This window comes from Ovis aries, chromosome 11 (genome assembly GCF_016772045.2).
Source record: "Ovis aries strain OAR_USU_Benz2616 breed Rambouillet chromosome 11, ARS-UI_Ramb_v3.0, whole genome shotgun sequence".
Classification (NCBI taxonomy): domain Eukaryota; kingdom Metazoa; phylum Chordata; class Mammalia; order Artiodactyla; family Bovidae; genus Ovis; species Ovis aries.
In genome coordinates, this window is record NC_056064.1 from 47,109,945 (window position 1) to 47,136,451 (window position 26,507).

The window sequence follows — 26,507 nt, forward strand, 5'->3', positions numbered from 1 at the left end:
GGGTCAGTAGCATCATCTTTGTGTTTGGGCACAATAAATACCCTCCATGATGACAGTTTTGTGATTTCCTTAGCGTGTTTTCCTTAAAAAAAAAGATATTTCAACTATGAGTGCAAAATGGGTGGTCATCAATGTTCACTGTTTTAACTCTGGATCAACTCAAACTTTCTTATACAATGTGATTCCTCAGTCATTTTTCAATATATTGAATTGTGACATTCATGTATTTGCAGATGAATGAACATTTTAAGCTCTTACACAGTGGAACAGCCTACCAATCAAGAGTTTATTTCCAGCAGCAGCATCATTTTCAATATTTGTTTATGCAATTATTTGAACACTTTATTGCATCTTTATCACTATTTATAAATACGAGTAGAAAATGGAAACACTGATTCTAGTAATAAGAAGCATGCTGTGTGCTTAGTCGCTCAGTTGTGTCCAACTCTTTGTGACCCCATGGACTGTAGCCTTCAAGGCTCCTCTGTCCAAGGGATTCTCCAGGCAAGAATACTCGAGTGGGTTGCCATGCCCTCCTCCAGGGGATGGGGTTGAATCCAGGTCTCCCGCCTTGCAGGTGGATTCTTTACAATCTGAGCTACCAGGGAAGTCCAAGGATACTGGAGTGGGTAGCCTATCCCTTCTCCAGGGGATCTTCCCGACCTGGGAACTGAACCAGGGTCTCCTGCATTGCAAGTGGATTCTTTACCAGGTGAGCTACCAGGGAAGCCTTCCAATTAAGAAGATCAGTTCAGTTCATTTCAGTTCAGTCTCTCAGGCATGTCTGATTCTTTGCGACCCCATGAATCGCAGCACACCAGGCCTCCCCGTCCATCACCAACTCCCAGAGTCCACCCAAACTCATGTCGATAGAGTTGGTGATGCCATCCAGCCACCTCATTCTCTGTTGTCCCATTCTCCTTCTGCCCTCAATCCCTCCCAGCATCAGGGTCTTTTCCAATGAGTCAACTCTTTGCATGAGGTGGCCAAAGTATTGGAGTTTCAGCTTTAGCATCAGTCCTTCCAATGAACACCCAGGACTGATTTCCTTTAGGATGGACTGGTTGGATCTCCTTGCAGTCCAAGGGACTCTCAAGAGTCTTCTCCAACACCACAGTTCAAAAGCATCAATTCTTTGGCACTCAGCTTTCTGCACAGTCCAACTCTCACATGCATACATGACTACTGGGAAAACCATAACCTTGACTAGATGGAACTTTGTTGGCAAAGTAATGTCTCTGCTTTTGAATATGCTATCTAGGTTGGTCAAAACTTTCCTTCCAAGGAGTAAGCGTCTTTTAATTTCATGGTTGCAGTCACTATCTGCAGTGATTTTGGAGCCCAAAAAAGTAAAGTCTGACACTGTTTCCACTGTTTCCCCATCTATTTCTCATGAAGTGATGGAACCAGATGCCATAATCTTAGTTTTCTGAATGTTGAGTTTTAAGCCAACTTTTTCACTCTCCTCTTTCACTTTCATCAAGAGGCTTTTTAGTTCACTTTCTGCCATAAGGGTGGTATCATCTGCATATCTGAAGTTATTGCTATTTCTCTCAGCAATCTTGATTCCAGCTTGTGTTTCTTCCAGGCCAGCATTTCTCATGATATACTCTGTAAATAAGTTAAATAAGCAAGGTGACAATATACAGCCTTGATGTACTCCTTTTCCTATTTGGAACCAGTCTGTTGTTCCATGTCCAGTTCTAACTGTTGCTTCCTGATCTGCGCATAGGTTTCTCAAGAGGCAGGTCAGGTGGTCTGGTATTCCCATCTCTTTCAGAATTAAAGACGATGCTGTGAAAGTGCTGCACTCAATATGCCAACAAATCTGGAAAACTCAGCAGTGGCCACAGGACTGGAAAAGGTCAGTTTTCATTCCAATCCCAAACAAAGGCAATGCCAAAGAATGCTCAAACTACAGCACAATTGCATTCATCTCACATGCTAGGAAAGTAATGGTCAAAATTCTCCAAGCCAGGCTTCAGCAATACATGAACCGTGAACTTCCAGATGTACAAGCTGGTTTTAGAAAAGGCAGAGGAACCAGAGATCAAATTGCCAACATCTGCTGGAACGTCGAAAAAGCAAGAGAGTTCCAGAAAAACATCTATTTCTGCTTTATTGACTATGCCAAAGCCTTTGACTGTGTGGGTCACAGTAAAGTGTGGAAAATTAAGAAGATGTATTTCCTTAATGTGATACAGTTGAGCAAAGGTGGAGTCATTTGCCACATATAAAGTAGGGACACTATCCTTGGCCAGGTAGATGCTGGCACAAAATTAGAAAATATACTATATGCTGAAAATACTTTATCAAAGATCATATCTTAAACATGGGTTGCAAATAGCAACTGAATAGTATTTTCAGCTCTTTTGGGGGAAAATGTTCTTGTAATATGCATGCATTTAATTTTTTCATATTTGGTTTTTGTATATGTTAACAGGATTGTATTAAGAAATTGGGTAGGAATGGAGAGGAAATAAAACAGGGGTTCACTCTTACAGAGTTCCAAATGGAACTTACACTCCTCTTCCCTTCCCAGTGTCTTTTGTTGAGTTTACATTATCAATACTAAGTACCTTCAAGCTCTGTAGAGAAGGAAGAGGTCTGTGCCTAAAACACAAACAGATGTGCTTTCGGCCTGTTGCTTCTGTGTTCTTTGCTGACTTCCCTTTCCCCAAATAAAGGCATTCCTCAAGGTTCAATCATAAACTAAGGTGTCTGATTTTATTTAAAATATTTTTTATTGTTTATTTTTTATATTTATTTTTAACTGAAGGATAATCACTTTACAATACTGTGTTAGCTTCTGCCATACCTCAACATGAATCAGTCATAAGTATACATATGTCCCCTTCCTCTTGCAGCTCCTTCCCACCTGGGTGTCTAATTTTAAATGGTAAATGTATTTTCAGAGTTTCAAGTTGTAACAAACTGCAAGGGCATGGTGGACTTGCCTGGTGGTCCAGTGATTAAGGATCTGTCTGCCAGTGTAGAGGACAAGGGTTTGATCCCTGGTCTAGGAAGATTCCCCGTCCTGGAGGGCAACTAAGGCTGTGTACCCTAGAGACTGTGCTCTGCAACTGCAGCCACTGCAATGAGAAGCCTGCACACTGCAACTAGAGAGTAGCCCCTGCTCATCACAACTAGAGAGAGCCTGCACGCAGCAACAAAGACCCAGTGCAGCCAAAACCGAAGAAATAAATACAATCTCAAAAATAAAAAGGGCACGGCAATAAGATGAGGGTTCTTTGAGGAAGTTTGGTTGAAAAGTCAACTAGATCCAGAGCCGTGTCCTCAGTTCTGTAGGGCCACAAATTCCAGCCTGTCCATAACACAGAGTGGACTGGACTCTATGTTATGGGTGGACTCTATGTCAAAGGGTGATTAAAGCTAAATATAAAATCATGAGAAATTACATTTTCCACAGGGCCAATTTTTAATTTTACTATGCAAAATTGTACATGGATTAGAATGCTTATGGTGGTAAGAGTAGGATTTTCATCCTCTCCTTTTTACAGATCTTGATTATTTAAAAAATTTAATTCACAAACATGTATTTAGCATCTATATGAGACAGATGCCACATGAGATAGCTGCTGAATAAATATATATACATAATTAGTATACACATACATATACGTACACACACATTAATTCTTAGGTAGCATGTGCTATTAATTGTAATGAAAATCTTCCTTTTCATTTTTTATTCAAATATTCTAGATCTGTATGTGAGATCTGGGGCAAATCATTTTGAGTCACAATGTTTTCATCTAGTAAAATGGGTATAATAATTCCAATCCTCTGAAGTTTTCATGAGGATTAGGGCAAATAAAATAACATGTGAAATATCTAGGCACAGGCCTGTTACATTGAATGATAACAGTCCACAGAGACTTTCTATGGACCAGGTACTTCTACCTGTACCAACTTAAGCCTCACATCAACCCTATAAAGTAGGTGTAGTTTTTAAAGCCCAATTCACAGGTGAATATCTTGAAATCTAGAAATGTAGAATAACTTGCTTATGGTCACGTGTTTAGTATTAGGTAGGCCAAAAAGTTTGTTCAGATTTTTCAATACATCTTATGGAAAAACCAGAATGAATTTATTGGTCAACCCAACAGACTGTTGAGTTAGGATTTGAGTGCAGTCAGTCTGGGTGCAGGGTCCATGCTCTTACAGACCTGTGCTATATTTCCTCTCCCTGAGTATTCATTATCTTCCCTTTCTCACCTAAATTCCAACTCTCTACTGACTATTTCCACTTGGGTGACTTTCCATTATCTTAAACCAGGAATTTCCACTTGGAGCCTATAGGGTGGGTTTCAATCAATATATTCAACCTGTAATTAATTAGACCTCGTATAGAAATGGTGGAAATGTGGCTCAAACAAGTGTAGCCATGGAAGAATTTCAACAAATGTCCTGGAATCCAAGGATAGGACTGTGATGAACCCATGAGCTCAAATGTCTTTGAGCATTCTCTGTTTTCCAGGCTCATGGGTTAGGAAAAACATCAGTTAACAGTATCCATAGCTTCAGCTACTAGGGAGAGATTGACTTGATCCTTTGGATGTAAAGTACAAACATTCCAAAAAGGGCCTTAAAGTGCCCAGCTGGCATCAAGAGCTCTCTGGCAGTCAATTCCATGGGTGTCCATTACAAATCGTATAACATGTCTAGTACAAATACATTTTTTCCCCTCTGAAAAAAGGATCCATTGATTCTGTCAGATTCTCAAAAGAAGTGATTTGTAACTCAAAAGCAGTAAAAAAAAAAAAAAAAAAAAAACTACTACAAACACAAAGTATGCCAAAACGATCTCTTTCTTCTCCTATACACTGATCCTTCTGCCTCCTCTGCCTGTCACAGGGAGCAGTCTTCTAGACAGTCTTGTCACCTTGTTGTATTTTGATTTCTCACTGTTCTTTACCCTCTGCGTTCAGTTTTTCAGAAATAACAGTAGTAGTGCTCAGTGGCTCCGTCATGTCTGACTCTGTGTGGCCCCATGGACCGTAGCCCGCCAGGCTGCTCTGTGCATAGAATTTTCCAGGCAAGAATACTGGAATGGGGTGCCATTCCCTTTACTCCACGGGATCTTCCTGACCCAGGAACTGAACCCACATCTCCTGCACTGGTAGGTGGATCCTTTACCACTAGTGCCACCTGGGAAGCCCCCAGTTATTCAGAAAGGTCTGTTAACTCTTCCCATGCAATGGCTGTTAGAATTGTTCCTTTCCATCTTTACTGCCACAACAGGACTATAGCTGTCCTCTTCTTTACCTCCTTAAATGATATTAATAGCATCTTCTTAACCAAATGATTATTACTGGTCCCTCCTTGCTCAGGTCTACTCTATCAGATTATTTTGAAAAGATATTTATTTATTTATTTGGCTGCGCCAGGTTTTAGGTGTGACACGCGGGCTCTTTCATCTTTGTTGCAGCATGTGGCTTCTTAGCTGTGACGTGCAGGCTTCCTTTAGTTGCGGTGCCCATGGGGGCTTCTCTAGCTGCAGTGCATCTGCTTAGCTGCCCCAAGGTGTGGGATCTTAGTCTCCCCCCTGCAACCAGGGATTGAATTCGTGTGCCCAGCACTGGAAAGTGAATTCTTTAACAGTGGGCCACCAGGGAAGTCCCTGGTTCACATTTTAAAAAATATTGTATTCTGTGTTCTCATTCACATCTTATATCCTGAGGTTAACTGATAAAGGTGTATGTTTGGGTTCACAATGGGACTCTGCCAGCCATTCAGTGTGACCTTGACTTAACTAACTTCTCAGAGCCTCTCTATCACCCTTATCTAGAAAATTGAGATAATAATACTCACCTGATAGGATGCTGTGAGAATTAAATGAGGTGGTATATACAAGGCATTTAGTAAAGTATTTGCAGCCAGTAGGTACTAGGAGCATCACTGACTCAATGGACATGAAGTTGAGCAAACTTTGGGAGACACTGAAGGCCACAGGAGCCTGGCATGCTGTAGTCCATGGGGTTGCAAAGAGTCAGACAGGACTTAGTGACTGAAAAGTGAAAGTGAAAGTCTCTCAGTCCTGTCCGACTCTTTGTAACCCCATGGATACTCCATGGAATTCTCCAGGCCAGAGTGAGGGGGTGGGTAGCCGTTCCTTTCTCCAGGGAATCTTCCCAATTCCAGGGATCGAACCCAGGTCTCCTGCATTGCAGGCGGATTCTTTACCAGCTGAGCCACCAGGGAAGCCCAGTGAGTGAACAACAGGCAAACAATCAACAATGGTGGAGTTATGACTCTATTCAGTAGGGAGTTAAAGGCAGGCCTGGTGGTTTACTTAAGAGATTTGGGTGTATGGGGAAGACCTATGCCATATGCAGAGGTGAGTAACTGTGCAGAGTTGATACAGCAAGGAAGCTCATTTTGAATGGTATAGATCAGCAGTACCCAACCTTTTTGGCACCAGGAATCTCCTTCATGGAAAAGAAAATTTCCATGGACCAGGGTGGGGGTGGGGGGATGGTTTGGGGATGATTTAAGCACATTATATTTATTGTTCATTATATTTCCATTATTATTGCATCAGCTCGACCTCAGATCGTCAGGCATTAGATCACAGAGGTTGGCTGCTGCTGCTGCTGCTGCTAAGTCACTTCAGTCGTGTCTGACTCTGTGAGACCCCACAGACGGCAGCCCACCAGGCTCTGCCGTCCCTGAGATTCTCCAGGCAAGAATACTGGAGTGGGTTGCCATTGCCTTCTCCGCCCAGGAGTTGGGGACCCCTGCTATAGATGGCCTGGCAAGTTGGGAGGTATACAGTATGGTTGGGTCACTTTATGGACAGTTATTTACAGGTTCCTCTTACATGGCATACATTAAGTCATAGACTAAGTTACCATCTTGATTAGAATGGAGTTTTAATAGGTAAGAAAAAAATTAGCATTCTCAGGATTTCAGGTATTAGTGACAGAAAAGGGAATCCAGGGTGAGAAGTTGAGAACACAGGTGGCTTCTCTCTTCAGTGCTGCTCCCCATCCCTACTGTACCCCACCCCTTCCTCCATCAAGGACAGATTGTTTCTGCCACAACATTAAGAGCATGGCAGCACATTGCAAGAACTATATGGAGGAAAACTGGCTGACTAGAATCACGTTAGATGATCCAAACAGCGAAGGAATAAGTTCATTCCAGTGGACACTGGCATTGCTCAGTGTGAACAAGGGATCTTGGAAAGGTCAGCCAAAAGAAATGGAGACTGATCTTTGGAAGTATGATGAGGATAGTGAGTCAGAGTTACTCACTTCATCAGAGCAAGAGACCCTGTGGGTTATAGTTATTAGAGCTTACTGTGGGAAACTCCAATAAAGAGCTCTGCTGCTAAAATTGAACAATTACGGTGTTTTTCTAATTTCCAGGAAGAATGGATCTAAAGGTTTTCATTTTGTGAGCTGTTATTAAACTTTGGGTATTTTCTAGCGAAAAGTTGCAGACAAATTTCAAAGGAAAAACACAGACGCATTATTTCTTAAAAATACATTATTTTTTTAATATGGGGGAGATCTGCACAAACATAATATAGCCAGATTTAGTGCTGGTAAAATTGCATCAAGTCCATATGGCAGGATTCAATCTAACAATATTTCATGGTGTTCCACAAAGAGCACCATAATTTCTGAGTGCCGCCACCTGAACTAGTTTGAAAACCAACACATTACACCCCTGACTGCCTTTTGTTATTTCTTGGGGGAAAGGAATGTTATTAGCTCAGTGAAACTCACAGGCAAAGGCTTACAATCAAAGTAGTCTTTAACATAAATAAAAAAGACCAAAAGAGAATTAAATAGGGTAAATTTGAGTACAAGAATAACAGAACAATAGCTAAAGTTTCCTGAGCACTTATTTTATACCAGGTTTTGTGGTAAGTACTTTTCAAACATAATTTCATTTAATCTTCCCAACCATCCTGTGAGGTAACATCACCCATATTAGATGCCTGCGTGCATGCTTAGTCGTGTCCGACTCTTTTTGACCCCATAGACTGTAGCTCGCCAGGCTCCTCTATCCATGGAATTTTCCAGGCAAGAATACTGGAGTGGATTGTCATTTCCTACTCCAGGCCCATATTAGATAGATGAAGAAAAACAAGTCTCAGACTTGCTCAAGGTCACATAGGCTGGGAAATAGTAGGTGACACTGAGATTCAAGACTTCAAGTCAGGTTTCCAGACTTCAATCATGATACTGTTGTAATGCCTCTTTGGTGTATACTATTTTTACAAAACTCTAAAATTTTAGAGATACAGTAAAGCCCACCAATCTTTTTGCACCAACATTAACCCTTGTAATCATTAACTAGATCAAGATAGTGAACATTTCAAGCAACCCAGAAGACTCCCTCTTGCCCCCTACTCAGTCAATTCCGCTGAAGTAATCACCACTCCGCCTCTATCACCATACATAAATAGGTTTTAGTTAGAGCAATCTAACTTTTTGCAGTTATCACCAAAAGATCCCATATACCAATCCTTCATCTTGCCAGTTTAGCTGTAGTATTTAAAGCTGCTCTAGCTCTGACTTTTTAAGAACTCACTGTAGACACTAGCTGTTGCACATGGCTTCATATTTCTTTCATTATTCTGAAATTAATACTAACTTTGAAAAGAAAAAAACACAAAGAAAATCCTGGAGGAAGCAGATTAAAGGACTGTTGCCAAAACTCTCTGGGCTCCCCAGGTGGCTCAATGATAAAGAAACCTCCCGCAATGCAGGAGACACAAAAGGGGCAGGTTCAGATTCCTGGGTCAAGAAGATACCCGACAGGAGGAAATGGCTAGCCACTCCATATTCTTGCCTAGAAAATCAAATGGACAGAGGAGCCTGGTGGGCTATAGTCCATGGGGTCACAAAGAGTTGGACAGGAATGAGCCACCAAACCTCTCTATGGCAGAAACACCACAAACACAATTTGCTTGACTGAAGTTAATTTGGTGCATCAATTTCCAATCCTGGTGTCTCATTAGGAAACAGATGACCAGGAAAAGTCATCTCAGTTCATGGAACAGAAGACTAGCCAGGCAAGACTGGTGATAGCGGTAGCTTTGCATCATTTTACAGCATGCCAACAAATTTATGTCCAGATATCTTCCACAGTTAAATTGCTGTTCTATGAGACAAGAGAGTCAGGAGGAGAAGATCTAGATAGAGTCAAGTGAGGACCTCAAGGAGGCTCTATTGTGGTGGCTTTCCGTGCTTGGCCTACTAGCTGTTCAAACCACATTACTTCTTGTCCAACCTGTCAGTGACAGAACCGGCGTCACTTCACCTCAGGCTCTCAAGCTGCGGCTGGTGAATTGCAGCAATGATTCTAGAAAATAGATCTCTCTTCTCTTTCTCTCCCCTCCATTCGTGGTTTTGCACTTCATTCTGTTTGCTACACCAGTTGACTTCAGACAGCATTTTGAAGCTGTCTACAGACTACAATTGAATATCAGGAAAAGAAGAACTGACAGCTGTAGGACTCAAAGATTCTAGGAGCGACATGTGTATGAGGTGACTTAAGTGGGGGGGGAAATCCAGAGGACCGTTCTGGCCATCAAAGCGGCAGGACAGGCCCAGAAGTGGGCGCACGCGACAGCAGCAGCACCTCGAGAGTGACATCACCGTGGGGGCGGAGCCGAACCATCCCGGGCCTTGTCTGCTATTGAGCTCTCCTCCCCTCTTCCCCACTGAATGCCCACGACCCCGCCAGTCAAAGCCCCCTGAGGAAACAGAAATGCCCGGACCTCACAGAGCGGCAGAACCAGGGCCCAACCGCTCGGCGCAGAGACGGGTTCGGTCTCGGCTCTCTCTCCCCGCCACTCCCCACCCCCAAACGGTGGAGGGGGCGGGGGCGCGCGCGCTCCACCACGCACGCGCCCCCACGCACGCGCTCTCCCTCCGCGCTCGCGCTCCTCCCCACCCCGGCCCGGAGGGGGCGGGGCTGCGGGCGGCCTCGGAGGGTGCGACGCCCCCGGCGCGGCGGCGGCGTTAGCGAGCGGCCGGCTGGGCGCGGGTTGCAGGGCGCGCTGCTCCGGCGGGGCCCGCTTGGCACAGCCGCCTCGTGCGAACCGCCCGCCCGGCGGGGTAAGCTGCGAGCGCTCCGAGCGTCGGACCCGGGGCCACCGGCGCTGCCCTCCCGCCGCCGCCCTCGGTGCCTCCTCTGGGCGGCCCCGCCCCCGTTCCCATCCCCCTCGCGCTCACCTCCCGGCTGTGCCGCGCGCGAGGCGGAGCAAGTCGCCCGCCGCCGCCGCTGCCGCCGCGCTGAGGGGCGAGAGCCTGCACCCGCGCCGCCGCTGACAGGGGGACCGCCGCGGGCTGCGCTCGCCGCCGGGAGGCCCCGCCGCTCCTTTCCCGGACGCAAACCCACCGCGGGCGTCGGAGCGCAGCGAGGTGCTCTGGGATCGCGGGCGGCGCCGGCGGGCGGCGCGGTCCTCACAGGAGACCCCGGGGACTGGGGCTTGACCCGGGGGTGCAGCGAGCCCCCCTCAGAGCGGCAGGTGAGAGACCGCGGGAGCCCGGGAAAGGAAGGTCGCTTCAGTGACAGGGGCGTTCGCCTCCGACGCCCGGGCTCCAGGGAGAGGGGCGGAGGCGAACGGGGAGGCAGCGAAATGGGCAGCGGAGTGCCTCCGGTGTGGAGGGCGTGGGGAAGGTTGGTTGCCAATGTGGCCCTCGGGGTGGCTGCGGATGAGTCCGGGATCGGTCACTTCGGTGTCACCGAAGGTGTCATGGAATTTGGTACCGAGAGAATCTCCGGATGACGGGGACCCAGGAGGAGATGCCAGGCAGATTGCTAAACGTGGCAGGGAAGGTGGTGCAGAACGAGTTGCAAAATGTGCCCCCGGAATGCAGCATAAAAGTAGTTGTGAAATGTGCCAGGTAAGGTACAGGGTGGGTTGGCCTGTATGGCGTTGAAATTCACAGCAGAAGTGTTCTTTAGTGATATCGTTAAATCCTCTGGGAAAGGAGGCGTAGGCTAAGAAGAGATTAATAAGGCTCATGGCTAGATATTTTATCACAGGAAATCGAGAGGAGCTATGATATGCTATTTTTGAGATAGAGTGAGTGCCCACGTGAAAGAAACAAGCAAATTGTGTCTGGTTGTGCGATGGGAAAGAAAAAATAGGGCTAAGATAATTCCGGTTTGCCGTCAGCGTGTAAAGCACTGATACAAATGCAGCCTGTGTTCTATTCCAGGTGTAGGATGTTTAAAATGGTTTTCATCAAACATAAACGAAGATAATTAATATTAGGAAGATTTGGGTGTCTTTCACTGTCTTCTCTCCTCCCCTCCAGGAAAAGAAAAAAGAAAAAAATACAAAAGACACACAAAAAAACCCACCCCACATCTTGACCATGATTCTGAGTTCAAGATCATTAGGCAAAGGGACATTTTTTCATAGGTGCCCCTTTCTTCATTTTTATACAAGTGAAAATTTCTGGAATGAGGGAAACAAAACAATATGGTGAACAAAAGGGATAAATTTTCAGGCATTTTGAGGGTTGGAGCCAAAAGCTATTGCAATGGTTAATTGCGGTGAATGACAGTAGTGAAATATTCTTGATTGTTGGGGTAGCCAAATAGGAAAAAGAAATTGGATACAGTAAAGGTGGCATAAAAAGGAACAACATGGATACTGTCAGTGGAGCGCTTCTTTCAGCCTTTCCCAGGTAGATCATCTCAGGAATGTGAGCACAGAAATATTAAACATTGTCACCCCCCTCCATACATACGTGTGTGTATAAATATAATTACACATACCGCAAAACATTGTGACTTCCATTTAAGAAGAACATCTGTGTTTTGAGAGGATTGTCAGAACATAGCTGGAATTTCAGAAGTAACAAAAGACAGCTCCATGAGCTATTTAATGTAACTTATATACATTCAGTGAGTGTCTGTATACTATGAAACAAGCAGAAATAGCTGCATGTGTTCATTAGGGTATAGTTAATTATTGATGAGATTTTAGTGCCTTCTGTTGCAGTTCTTGCAGAGAAATGGAGTTATTTGCCTGAATGTTGTTCTTAGAAGAACATTCGCCAGATAATCTGAAAATTCATACTGATTGGCTTTCTCCTGAATCCGGATTCAGCCATTGAGGGATTGTTTGCTTCAAAGACAAAACTGATTTTGCTCCATGATTAATTTTGGGTTTTAGTCATTTCTGTTGATGTGTCCCTCACTTTGGGGGTGAGTGGGGGCTAAAGCCTGAGGAGAGGGCCTGAGGAGAATAAAGAGCGATTCTGTTGGATCTTCCTGTTTTGTTCTGACTGTAAGCCATATGTACTGCCACCCCCTACTGTCTGTAGGAAGAGGTGTTACAGAGCCCCATTCTTTTCTTGTTATCACTGCCCCCTTGTGTAAGGGAAGAAATTGAGAGTTGTACTTTGGGAAACCGCTCTCCTCAGATTGTTCTTGATAGGGTGGTTATGGAGATTTATAATCACCTATTCAGAGTTTCAGGGCTTTAAACTTACTGTCAGTCAGGCTTCAGATTTAATATCTGTTTTTAATAGTATCTAATTATTGTCAGTAATTCAAATTGCTAAGAATGTTTTTCAGTATGTTTGAGAATATGGTACTTACTAGTGGTGCTGCTAGTAATGTCATGCTCTTACATAGCACCTACTCTGTGCCAGCCCTGTTATGCAGGTTTTAATCGGTTCCAGCACCCTGCGAGGTATGTACTGTTATTTCCATTTTACAAATGAGAACCTGAAACACTGAGATGTTAAATATCTTGCCCAGGTTTATTTAGCTAGCAAGTGCAAGAGCTGAGTTTCAATTCAGGAACTCTGGCTGCACACCCCATGCTCTTCATAAGTCTACTATATTGCCCTCTCAATCAAATTAGTGTTGACACACATCATTAAAATGCAGGTGCCCATCATACAAAAGCAAATACAGAGATGTGGATAAGCCCAGGTAGGTAGTAAGACACATAAATGTTAAGCCTACAGATACACCAAAAAATACAGTTATAACTAACTTATTCAGTTACAGATACACCGAAAAATACTTATGTTACTTATAACTGTACAGAATACTTGGTTATTTAAAGTATGAATATTTCTCTTTAGGAATTTATTTTTGTAGTTTTATTTCTGGGATTATGAGTAGAGGAGTGTCAATACTTTTTATGTGGTTAAGGAAATATTTATGATGGAGGTTTTGGTTTTGGGGGGATCTTTGGAGGTTGAAAGTTTTACTTTCAAATAGTTTGATGTGTGTGTGTGTGTGCACATAGTGTTCAGTAAAGGTTTACTGGTGCTTTTAAAGAAATAGTGTAGAGATCTCTGTGTAGAGCTATAGTTTTCTATAGGGAAATTATCTATTTTTCCTGTCTGCTTACATTTTTATGATCCTGTTTAAAAAAGAATTAACAAAAATGGGTCAGATGCATATGTACTTTTTACCTTTTTCTTCAACAAATATTTGCTCAGGTTTTTCTTGCACTTATTGTTTTATAGATACTGACTACATATAAAATAATATTTATAAAATTATAAAATTTATAAAGTATAAAAGAATAATCATGCAGCCAACACGTATATACCTTCCACACAGTTTAAGACATGAATATCACCTCCTATACTTAACAGTTATTTTCTTCTCTTAGTCAAACTTTCTGCCATTCCGTGAATCACGTGTCATGTAGTCAAAGACTTCCTTCATTTTTATATACATTGTTTGATAAGACAATTCAATATGATCTACTAATTATAACTGCGACTAATTCATGTATGTTTATATCCTGTAGTGTATTTAATAAATTGTCTTAGAGTCAACTCCTGCTCTATATTTCTATTGGTCAATGGCTCACTGTAGCATACTTGAAAAGCCTGATTTTGTGTTTGCATCTTTATCATAAAGTTTTACTAAGATGATTAAACATTAGTAGATTATTTCCCTCTTCTGTCGTCACTGATTCTTGACTGTCCTGTGCAAGCTCTCTAGCTGCACCCCCCCACTTCCTCATTAATGCCTTTGTTCTTTTAGTATTTTCTGAATGACTCTGTATGCATTGTTTTGAATGGAGAAGGAAGTAAGCCTGGAAAAGAGTATACTAAACCAGTGTTTCCAAAAGGGGAGTTTTAAGGTAGTTGATAGTAATTAGATTTAAGGAAGAACAAGTATGATTAAACGAATGCATCAAAATTCTCTCCTTGTCGAATTTCTTCCTCTTAGAATTAAAATTGAATCTCTGAGATATACTGGTTGGGCACACTCATTCAGTTCTGTTGGATTGTACTTATACAAGGGCTTCCCAGGTGGCTCAGTGTAAAGAATCCACCTGCCAACGCAGGAGATGCAGGTTCAATCCCTGGGTTGGGAAGATACCCTGGAGGAGGAAATGGCAACCCACTCCAGTATTTTTGCCTGGAAAATCCCATGGTAAGGGTAGCCTGGCGGGCCCAATTCCATGGAATTGCAGTCTAAAAGAGTCTACATGACTAAGCAACTGAGCACACAAACGTGCTTATACAGGAGCACCACTGTTTTCTGTCATATTTGTACTGATGGTACCCAGATTTCGTCGGCTTCCCTGGTGGCTCAGACGGTAAAGCGTCTGCCTGCGATGAGGGAGACCCGGGTTTTATTCCTGGGTCAGGAAGATCCCCTGGAGAAGGAAATGGCAGCCCACTCCAGTACTCTTGCCTAGAAAATCCCACGGACGGAGGAGGCTGATAGGCTACAGTCCGTGGGGTGGCAAAGAGTCAGACACGACTGAGCGACTTCACTTTCACTTACCCAGATTTTATTTCAAGGAACTAGAACAATTTCAGATGGTTGTTTACTTTTCTAGTACTAGTCTGATCAAGGTAACAAATATAAAATAGTTTGAAAACTAGTTTTATTGTTTGGAATTTTTTTTCTCAACATTGTTGTATTTGCTCAGAGCCTATGGTTATCGAATACTGTTGTCATTTGGAAAGAAGACACTGTGTAAATAAATAGTTTTGTCTTTGTTATAATACCATGAAATCACCACTGGGTTAATTTGAATAGCATCTCTTGCAGTAATTTGTATTAGATGAAGATTGTTTATGACTTAAAAAATGAGTCAAGGAGCTGTATGTGTGGTGATTGAGACTACATCATGACCTTGATGAGTCTCTAAAAATTGATAGAGAGAAGTAGGTTACAAGAAGAGCTTAAAGACTTAACGCTATGTTTCCCCACCCAATGGTCCTTTTTCTTCCTTTTAGAGGATATTTTTACCTTAAATATTTCAGATTTAAGATAATATCAGATGGAGAATGTTATATTTGGGCCTGGGTTTTAGAAGGCTAAAGTAGTTTGAGGATGTAATCAGACAAAAAAGTTTCTGGTGGGGATCTTTCATATTCTAGAAAGCTGTAAGTAAATAATTGTAATTCCATAATTTTTTTTGTGGAAGCACATTTCTTCTTTTAGGTCAGTTTATTTTCTTTACAAAATCTTTATCAGTCGTTGAAAGCTGTGTTTGTGGATGCCATAAGTATTAGGTAAGTTGCTTTTCTGTGGGCCACACATTACCACAGTATCTTATGTTCAGCTTCTGTTTGTTCTTGAATAGTTAAGGGTAAACATGACTAAGTTTAACAGGCAAAGAGTTAATTTGATGTTAGTAATTGCTCACCTTCTTTATCCTTTCCTTCCCCATGATACTGATTTCTGCCTCTATTGAGTGCGTCATATATCCCACCTCTCAAATGCCTTTCTTTTGATCAGAACTTGAGAGATTCTGATGTCACTTATTTAAACTGAGTAGTTGCATTGTAGTGAATAATCTTGTTGGTATGTTTCTTAAAAAATTTAATTGCCTTGGTGGTGTTTTATCTGACAGACTCGTCTTATGCCTCGTTGTGACACCCATATTATGTCTAACTCTGAAGAAGTTTTTGACAAAATGTATTATTCGAGTCTACCTTTTTTTCCTTCAGAAGAGATACCTCAAGTGGAAAGGTTTGGAGCACAGCCTGTAAGACAGCATTCTTCCTTGTTTGCTCTGGTCTCAGCCTCTCACATACATATTTTGTATACATAATAACAGAGTCATTGTTCTATGGAAAAACCATTGGTTTTCCAGGTAATCATGCTTATTTCCTTGTGTGTAATACCATGCTTGCATTATAATATAAGATTATATTAGATGACATATCTGATCATAGAGGGACAACATGAAGAAATATGGCACCAGTTTTTTTTTTATTGCCATGGAAACTCTTTTTTCCTTTCCTTAGGATCTAGCCTTATAAATGGATTAGTTATTAAATTTGGAAATGGGAGTGAGTATGTAGATACTGTGATTTAATCGTTTAGGCAGGAGACTCCGCCTTAGAGCTCACTAAATTCCCTCTGCTAATTGAAGGAAGTCTCTTCTTAGCCCTTTGTTCCTAACCTTGTGTTTTGAGGGGTCTCACAATTTCTAGCTGTAATTGCTGAAGTTTGATATGGCAGAGTTAACGAAGCTTGATGGGTATTTGTACTCTAGAATTCTATTTCAGTTCGAATTCCATGGAATCCTGTAGAGCTCCTGAAGACTGTGAATTAGGGTGAATGAAGGTAATTAGCTTTAGTAGGCATGTGGGATGAAGACTTACTATTACACATTCAAATCCTGCTTCAGCGTCAGAGAATCTTAGCTCTTCCCTTTCAGGGATTTAAAGAGGAAGAGAGACTTCCTTTGGAAATTGCTCTTCAGATGTTGTTATGTTGCAGGATGACAATGCTGTTGTTTGGTTGTAAGAAACTTTTGAAATCTTAACGATCGTGAGACCCCTTGTATAGTAGAGAGAACCTGAACTTGAGAGTTTTTGAATCCTGAAAACAGGTTCAGATTATCTCTCTGTCACTTACTAGCTGTATGAGGAGTTAAAACCTCTCTTGAAGGGTTTTGATGATGATGAATAAAATAATGTCAGTGAAAAATCCTTAGGACAATATCTAATTCTTAATAAATACTTATTTTTATTAGGTTTTGGAGAGTATCCTGGATTTCTGTTTTTTTGATGTTCTTCACATAATTCCTCCCCATGACATTTTACTAATATTGTCAGTCTAGCTTTTTGTTGTTGTTTTGTCTTGCTCTTCTTTTCAGCCTAGTAAGGTATTAAAAATAAAAACCTATGGTAATTTGGCTACTCATTAATTTAGTGTCTTGAAATGTTCATTTATGAAAGATTTGATAAGAGCTGAGAGGAAAAGTTTTTGAATAACTGTAAACTTAAATAAAAACTCAGGCAGACTCCTTGTATGTGCTTCTGTTTGTACTGTTTCCCTTTAAGTACCACATACTTGTAAAAAATTAATTTTTAATTTCCTCTGAAAATAGCAAACCACAACACTTCTTGAGACATTGAGCTCTTTGGCAGTTTTTTTTTTTCAATTTGATCATGTGAACATTTTCTACTTTTACAAGCATTTCTCATTTTTGTGAATAACTGAAACTTCCTCTGTGTGATAACTGTATCCCCCACTTGCCTTCCACCATGCGCCATGTTGTTAGCTTTTTGTAGTTTTTCTCTTTAAAAAATTTGTAAGTAACAGTCAGTCAAAGTGGTTGATTGTCTTTTGTGATCTGCTTAATAAAAAGGACTTATCTACAGTGTAAAATAAGACACCAGAAAGAGTTTGCCCCTCTTTTTCCAGTATAACAAGCTAATATTCAAAATCTCATTTTTTTCCCCAAGCTTTGATGTTTTCTATAACGTTTTGCCCATTTCTGCTCATCTGTGTACATATCATGCAAACAGTAATTCATTGACTATTTTTCTTTAACGTGACTCACTTTTTATCTTAGGTTTATCCTTGGTTGTCATATTATATACAGCCCAGTAGGTTTGTGCTAGTAAACTAAACACTAGTTTATCATGAAGACATCTTGCCTTTAGGAAGGCCACTCATATGCAACTTTGGTTCCAGATTGGATCGTTTTGTATTTTTAAGTAAATGAACTTCATAATGATACCTCTTCTTGTTTTAGATAATGTAATTCTGTTTTGCCTTTGGATGTATTGGGTAGCCATTTAGTGAGTGAGTGAGTGAGTAAGTGAAAGTTGCTCAGTTGTGTTCGACTCTTTGTGACCCCATGGACTTAGTCCGTGGAATTCTCCAGGCCAGAATACTAGAGTGGGTAGCCTTTCCCTTTTCAAGGGGATCTTCACAACCCAGGGATCCAATCCAGGTCTCCCACATTTCAAGTGGATTCTTTACCAGTTGAGCCATAAGGGAAGCCCAAGAATATTGAAATGGTAGCCTATCCCTTCTCCAGCAGATCTTCCTGACCCAGGAATTGAACCGGGGTCTCCTGCATTGCAGGCGGATTCTTTACCAACTGAGCTATGAGGGAAGCCATTTATTAGTTGTCAACAAATGTTAATTTGTCATTAATTACAGTAGATAACTGGTATCTCCTTCCCCCACCTTCTGCTTTTTTAAAAAAATCCCAAAGTATTCCTCTGCTTGCAACCACGGAAATAAACCAGGGATGAAGAAAGAAAAAAATATTTCTTTCCTCCACTTTTACCCTTGTGGTAACCAGCATTAACTAACACTTCGAGTATTTTTTTTTGTCATCTTTCTCTTTGCTCAGAAACCATTAAGCATGTATGAAAGTGAAAAAGTGAAAGTTGCTCAGTTGTGTCCAACTGTTTGTGACCCCATGGACTATATAGTCCATGGAATTCCACAGGCCAGGATACAGGAGTGGGTAGCCATTCCCTTCTCCAGGGGATCTTTCCAACCCAGGTCTCCTGCATTGCAGGTGGATTCTTTACCATCTGAGCCACCAGGGAAGCCCAAGCACGCACGCACGCACACGCACACACACACACACACACACGCTTTTTGTAACTTGCTTTATTCATTTAAGAATATATCATGGCTAGCTCCAGTTTAGTAAATGAAACTCTATAATTAATTTTAAAAAGCGGAATAACATTTCATAGCATAGAACACCATAATTTAGTCTGTTTTTCTCCACCTGATGGATATTAAGATTGTTTTCCTCTTTTGCTGTTACAAACATTAGGCCACTCTTATTCATGACTAGACAAGCAAACATTCTAAATAAACTATTAGCAAAATAAATCTAGCAGTGCAGGTAAAATAGATACATCATGATCCAGTAGAATTTATTCAAGGGAAGCAAGAATACTTAAATATTAACATTTTTATATTAATGAAGTTAAAGATAAAAAGTATATGATTATCTCTCTCTTTTGGGGTGAGTTGGGGGACTTTGTATTGTGTTTATGTAAAACAGCAAAAGGAGACGCCTGCCCATTTGGACGGTAGTCTAAGTTTTGTACAATTCCTTGATCCTCAAAGTTAATAGACAAAAACCATTTTTCTGGAGTCTTTAGGAGGCCTGTGTAGGACCTGGCCCTTGACTCTGACCTTGGCCTTTCTATCAGCTTTTGATTGCCAAAGTCTGGTCCTCTTGACAGTATGGAAATAAGCATACTTCTAGAGACTGGGACGGATGATATGGGTGAGCCTGTCCAATTTAGGGCTGGCACTTTTTAAGATCTTTTATTTGATTACCTTTGAGCTTAATGACCACCTTGTTGGCCTCTGTACAGGTGCTCATTGTCTTGGAAACGTTGGCTGGAATTTTTCTGAGGGCTTTCTTGTTGTGCTTGTTGGCAGAATATGTGTTCCTCAGAACCTATTTTTCTTGAAGTCATTTCTAGGACTGGTCATATATGATATTTTTCTTGGATTCGGCCACATCTCTGTTGCTAGCTGCAACTCTGGGAGTGTTGGAGACTGGAAAAAAGAGACCTTGACTATCTTAATAGGTGCCAAAAAACATTTGATAACATTTTGGAGTAATTTCCTCGGAGTGTGTGTGGCATAATTTCTGAATGCTTGCTTAGGTGAAGATGCCTTTCTTTTCTCTCGATCAGTTAAAGGGTATCTTGACTGGATATGGTTTTTTTGGATCATAAGCATTTTCCCCCCCTATATAATGTAGATACCTTATTACCATTGTCTTCAAGCTTCTTGTGCAATAGATAAGTCTGATGCCAGTCTGATTCTCCTTTCTTCTGAAGTATCAGTAACTCATTCTTTATCTTCTGCACAAAAAATCTTGCCACTTTTATGTGCGCTGAGATGATCAGGTCTAATCTCATCATGTACACTATCATTTTTATACTATGAGAAACCAAATACTGCCAGCTCATCTCTGATTTTATGGAGCCTATTTCCTGTCTATATAGTTCTGTATTTCTCCCTTTCTGCCTTCAGTTTTTCTCTTCCTCTCTTCTTATTCTTTAATGTTTAGTGATAGTAAAATCATTTTGATCATTCTGAGTTGATAATCTCAGGTACACCTTGTACCTTTCAAAATGTAGTCTCAAATACTTTTTTAAATTTCAGTGAAGTTTTTTTTTTTAATTATTGTTTTTACTATATGTTCTGTTCCTTGCTTTGATCTTCTTCAGGAATTCCTATCAGTTGTATGTTCAGTCTTCTTTGCCATCTTCAATATTTGTCACTTTTTCTCATATCTTTTTAATCTATTTTTTGAGTTTAATTTTTTTCTCTTTTTTACCTTCTGTTTTTCTTTCTTTCTTTTTTTACAGTCCAGGTCTTTATTTCTACACCCATCAGGCCATGAATTCATAGGGGATGGGCTCCAACAGTTCGGGGTCCTTTCCATTGGTCCTCACAAAGTGTGCTTCTCTAGGTGGAGCAGGCTGGCGCTTCAGCTGAACCCAAGTCCCTTTCTCTTTGGCTTCCTTCTTTTTCTGATCGTTTTCCTTCACACGTTTCAGGAAGCTATCTCGGCTCTTAGAGTGCTTAATGTGCTCAATACGCACATTAATTCTCTTGGCAAGAATCTTGCCCTTAACTTGTTTGTTTACAATGATGCCAACAGCATGCTGGGTATCATTGTAGACTCTCCCAGTTTTGCCATGGTAACATTTGTGGGGCATTCCTTTTTGAACAGTTTCCATTCCCTTGGTACCTACAATATCACCCTCCCTGTAGATTCGCATGTATGTGGCCAAAGGAACAACTCCATGTTTTCTGAAAGGCCTGGAGAACATGTAGCGGGTGCCCCGCCTCTTTCTCTTTGTGTTGGTCATCTTGGCGAATCACTGGAAGATGGCGGTTCCGGCCGAAAAGCTACCTTCTGTTTTTCTTAAGGGACTATCTTTTAATTTACTCTTGTCTTCATTTCTGGAATATGTCTTTCCTTTTATTTTTAATTCTTACTCGAGTCATGTCTCATTTTGAGTTTTTATAATTCTTGTATTTGTTTTTCTTTCACGTCTTATGCCATTTTCCTAAGGTCTTTTCTCATTCTGAAATAGCAGGTTTTAATTTTGATCTGTTATGTGGGTATGTCTTTCCAGCACACTTTCATTGTCTGCAGTGATGTTATTCTGCTTCTTATTCTCTTTTCTTTTCTGGTTGCACTGGGTCTTCATTGCTGCGTGCCCAGGCTTTCTCAGGTTGTGGAAGGTGGAGCTACTCTCTAGTTTTGGTTCATGGGCTTCTCACTGTGGTGGCTTCTCTTACTGCAGAGCTCGTCCTTCAGTAATTGCAGCACGAGGTCTCGGTAGCTATGACTTGCTGGCCCTGGGGTGCAGGGGCTTCAGCAGTTGTGGCTCAGGGCTCATTAGTTGTGGCTCGCAGGCCCTAGAGCGTGCCAGCTTCAGTAGTTGCAGTGTGCAGACTTAGTAGTTGTGGCACACGGGCTTAGTTGTTCCACGACACGTGGAATCTTTCTGGACCGGGGCTTAAACCCGTGTCCCCTGCATTGGCAGGTGGATTCTTACCCACTGTGCCACCAAGAAAGTCCCTGTGTTCTCTTCTTATAACTTTATGTGGGATTGACCTTGATATACTTCTGTGACTCATTTTTACTTGAAATTAATTACATGAATTTTTTAGAATGTGACTGGGTTCAGGAAAGCGTCTAACTTTACTGAGCTTTTTATTGTATTGTTTTTGCGTGGTGTTTAAAAATATGGGGGCTTGCTTTCTGAGATTTCCTAAAATCTTCTAGAGGAGATTCTTCTCTAGTAGTTCTGGACCTTCTCTTTCCTTCATCCCTCTTTCCTGATCTCAGACTCCACCCCTTTATGATCATGAAGCCCTTCTCTGTGCCTTCTGGGTCTCACTGTCCCTCATCTGCAAAACTCCCTTTTATCTTTAACCTCTTCTCTAAACAGCACTGTCTCCATTCTCTAACTGAAACTTACCTTTTGCCTGAGGGCACTTACTTCTCTTGGCAAGTTCTGAAGTGGTGGTTCCTCCTAGTGAGGTGGGTTAAGTATTCTCTTTGCTTTCTTGTAGTTGCTTCTAGACTTCTTCTGGGTTCACTACTAGTCTCCTGCTACTCCACTTAGAATTGTGGCGATTTCAGTGTTCATGTAGATGATCCTTCTGATATTCTGGTCTCCTGACTTTCTCTTCTCCACCGATCCTGTCTTCTGTCTCAGCCATTCCCTCTATTGCACATCCTGTGCAGATGCTTTTAGTCTCAGTGCATCTGCATTAACTGGGGAGCTTTGGCAAACTCCAGATGCCAAGGACTAACTCCCAGAGATTCTGATTTGCCTGGTCTGAAGTATGGCCTGAGAGAATGTTTTTGACAGTTTTCCACGGTGACTTTAATGCACACTCAGAATTGAGAGTTGCTATAACTCACTGTAACTCAAAACTACAACTTTCTATACTATCAGTTTCTGGCATTTTACTCTCCACCTACCACCTCTATTTTTTCAGGCTCATTTCTTTTATTACCCAACAACTTTAATTCCTTGGTCTCACAGGGACCTTTTAATTTACCACCTTTTCACTCTTCCTCAATGCATTCATGTTCTCAGTTTTTTCTTTTTTACCTTCAAACTAGCTGAATTCCTAGATTGCATCATTACAGTTGATCTTCTCCATCTACCTCTTGATTTGACCTTTCTTCTTTGGTGGTTCTTGCCTGGTTAAAACCAACTCTACCAAGGATTTCCCTGATGGTCCAGTGGTTAAGACTCTGTGCTTCCGAAGCAGGGGGTGTGGGTTCAGTCTCTGGTCAGGGAGAACTGAGATCGAACATGCTGCATGACATGGCTAAAGTTTTTTTTTTTTAATTCAAAAACTTTAAAACCAACTCTACCTGTTGTACTCCTGTGCAGTTGTAGCTGAATATGTCTGGAGCAGAATGCCTCTTGACTTTCAATTCTTCAGTTCAGTTCAGTCGCTCAGTCGTGTCCGACTCTTTGTGACCCCATGAATCGCAGGACACCAGGCCTCCCTGTCCGTCACCAACTCCCAGAGTTCACTCAGACTCACGTCCATCGAGTCAGTGATGCCATCCAGCCATCTCATCCTCTGTCATCTCCTTCTCCTCCTGCCCCGAATCCCTCCCAGCATCAATGAGTCAGCTCTTCGCATGAGGTGGCCAAAGTACTGGAATTTCAGCTTTAGCATCATTCCTTCCAAAGAAATCCCAGGGCTGATCTCCTTCAGAATGGATTGGTTGGATCTCCTTGTAGTCCAAGGGACTCTCAAGAGTCTTCTCCAACACCACAGTTCAAAAAGCATCAATTCTTCAGTGCTCAGCTTTCTTCACAGTCCTACTCTCACATCCATACATGACCACTGGAAAAACCATAGCCTTGACTAGACAGACCTTTGTTGGCAAAGTAATGTCTCTGCTTTTCAATATACTATCTAGGTTGGTCATAACTTTTCTTCCAAGGAGTAAGCATCTTTTAATTTCATGGCTGCAGTCACCATCTGCAGTGATTTTGGAGCCCCAAAAAATCAATTCTTGGCCAGTACCAAATGACTTTCAGTTCCTTGCTTAGTGCTGCCAAGCTCTCCTACTGTATTACTGTAGTTCTTCCATACTCCCATTCACTTAGATGATCCTATCTTTCCCTTGTACCCAAATTTACCACATTCCGCTTTCTGTCTTCTCTTTCAGCTAATGACTTTGCTTTCTATTTTACTGAGAAAACAGAAGTCTGCTCACCACCTGCATCTTCACTAGTGTTACTGTGAATTGTCTTTTCCTCTCTTGAAGGCCATTCCCACTGAGCTCGTCCATTAGAGCTCACCCCTTCTTGCCTTCTCAAAGACGTTCTTCCTGTAATTCTTGTCTGTCTGTCCTTTTCTGGATCACTGTCAACAGAATAAAAACATTGTAATTTCTTTCATCTTAAAGAAACCTTCTTTTGACCTTACTTCTTTCCAGCGACTTCCCCATTTCTTATCTCAATTATACCAGACTCTGCAGAAGCAGTTGTCTTTGTTCACCTTATCAAACTCTCCTTTTTACAGCTTTTGGGGTATTACTCACATTTAACAAAATTCACCTCTTGTAACAGCATAATTCAATGATTATTATGCATCACCATCATCCAGTTTTACAGTACATCCGTCACCCCCCAAAATTTCACTGAGCCTGTTTGCATCCAGTCTCCATTCCCAGCCCTATTCCTAGGCAACAGAAAGTTCTGCTTTCTGTTTCTATAAATTGGCCTATGAACATTCATATAAGTAGAATCACATAATATGTAGTTTTGTTTTATACTATTCAGTCTTTTGCTTCTATCTCTTCATCCAGGATAATATTTTTGAGATTAACCTATGTTGCACATGTATCAGTACTTTTATTTTGATTGCTGAATATTACTGTTCTTTTGTATAGACATACTATGTTTTGTATATCCATTCCCCAAATAATGGACTTTCTGATTTTTTCTGTTTTTTGTTTATTATGAACAATGCTGCTATAAACATTTGGGTACAGACTTTTTTTTTAAGATTCACAGATGTTCTTTGTGCTTTTGAATATTTATTTATTTATTTTGGCTGGCATTGCTGCATGCGGGCTTTATCTGGTTGCGGCAAGTGGGGGCTACTCTCTAGCTCTGGTGTGCAGACTTCTCATTGCATTGTCTTCTCGTGTCATCAGATTTTATTTGCTACCACCCCTTCTTATTGCTGTTGAGTGTATCTCCTGGTTCATTCCCTACGGTGACTTCTGCTGCTTACTACCCAGAGTTAGGCCAGACTTCACAAGCTAAGGGCATAGCCCTCTGCAAGACTACTCTCACTTTAGACACTAGCTGCAGGTGTCTCCCTCACTTCTCACTAACTGGCTGCATATTTGAGAGTTCCTAATACTGCCTCAGATTTGATAATTCAGTAGAACAACGTACAGAACTCAGGGAAGTGCTGTATTTATGGTTGTAGCTTTATTGTAACAAAAACGATATAAAGCAGAACAAGCCAAAAGAAGGGACACATAGGGCAAGGTCTAAGAGGCTCTCAAATGCGATGCTTCTGAACTCAGGATATGTAACCCTCCTGGCATATCAGTGTATTGTAATACACAGAGTTGCCAACCAAGGAAACTCATCTGAGCTTCAATATACAGAGTTTTCATTAGGGTTTCAGTAGTAGTCATGATTGATTTAATCATTGATCTCTTTTAATTTCAACTTTCAGCCCTAACTTACCTTTGTAAAGGTCAGACTGATGGCCTGTGGCACAAAGCCTCAACCCTCTAAACATATGATTGGTCTTTTTGGGATAGCCAGCACCCTTCCCAAGTCAGTACCCTCAAACTTCCACCTAATTTCTCTGTTCCGTTTTGTAGGTAACCCTTCAAGAGTTGTCAATATGCTCTTTCCAGTTTTTTTCCTCCTCTTCTTTTTTTCAGTTTTGAAATGAAAATATACAAGAAAGTTGGAAGAATGGTGCAAAACAGTGTCCTTCATGTACATTCACCACTTGTTAACATGACGTTATTCTACCTGTGTACACTTTTTTTCTGACTAGTTTGAGGGTAGGTTGTAGTCATGTGTTTACATCGAAAGACTATAGTATTTGTTTCTTAAGAATAAGGACATTCTGATCTATCTCCTATAATTTTCGAAATCAGAAAATTTAGTGTTGATATAATACTTTTATCTACTCCACATCCCATGTTCAAATATTCTCTCTTCACCCAGTGTCCTTAGAACATCCCCCTCACCCTGCCCCTGTCCAGGATTCATTCTGGTGTCATGCATTGCATTTTGCTGTTGATTTAGTCTTTAATCTGGAGCAGTTCCTCAGCCTCTCTCATGTTTCTTGGCATGGACACTTTTGAAAGAGTACAGGCAGTTATCTTGTAGACTGTATCTCAGTTTGGTTTGTCTGTTTCCTTAGATTATATATTTGCAGGGCAGGAATACCGTATAGTGATGTATCCTTCTCAGTACCTCAGAGGCATGTAATTCTGATTTGACCCATTATTGGTTATGTTGACTTTGATTACTTGGTTAAAGTGGAGTCCACTGGGTTTCTTCACTGTAAAGTTACTATTTTCTTTTTTGTAGTATATAAGTAATTTGTTGGAAGGTATTTTGAAATTATGTAAATCTCTTGTTGCTCATCAAAATGTTACCTACCAGTTTTAGCATCATTAATAATTCTCACTGGAGTTAATTATTACTTGGTTGGTTGCCAAATGAGAGTAACCCAGCCACTTTGTC

General features: G+C 41.4%; 2 protein-coding genes across 8 annotated transcripts in view; one reads left to right on the forward strand and one right to left on the reverse strand.

Moving 5' to 3' along the window:
• The first annotated feature begins 9,971 nt into the window (after nt 1-9,971).
• TANC2 (tetratricopeptide repeat, ankyrin repeat and coiled-coil containing 2) overlaps nt 9,972-26,507 on the forward strand; it is a 371,608-nt gene continuing 355,072 nt past the window's right edge. For all 7 annotated transcript variants that reach the window (XM_042256150.2, XM_027974357.3, XM_042256152.2 and 4 more), the window contains exon 1: nt 9,972-10,513. The gene's annotated coding sequence lies outside the window, so the exon portion shown is untranslated. The remainder of the gene's footprint in view (nt 10,514-26,507) is intronic.
• On the reverse strand, nt 20,614-21,141 carry LOC105616394 (large ribosomal subunit protein eL21-like). The gene has a single exon (XM_012186302.5). The coding sequence runs from the start codon at nt 21,099-21,101 to the stop codon at nt 20,619-20,621; it is 483 nt and encodes a 160-aa protein (XP_012041692.2). The 5' UTR covers nt 21,102-21,141; the 3' UTR covers nt 20,614-20,618.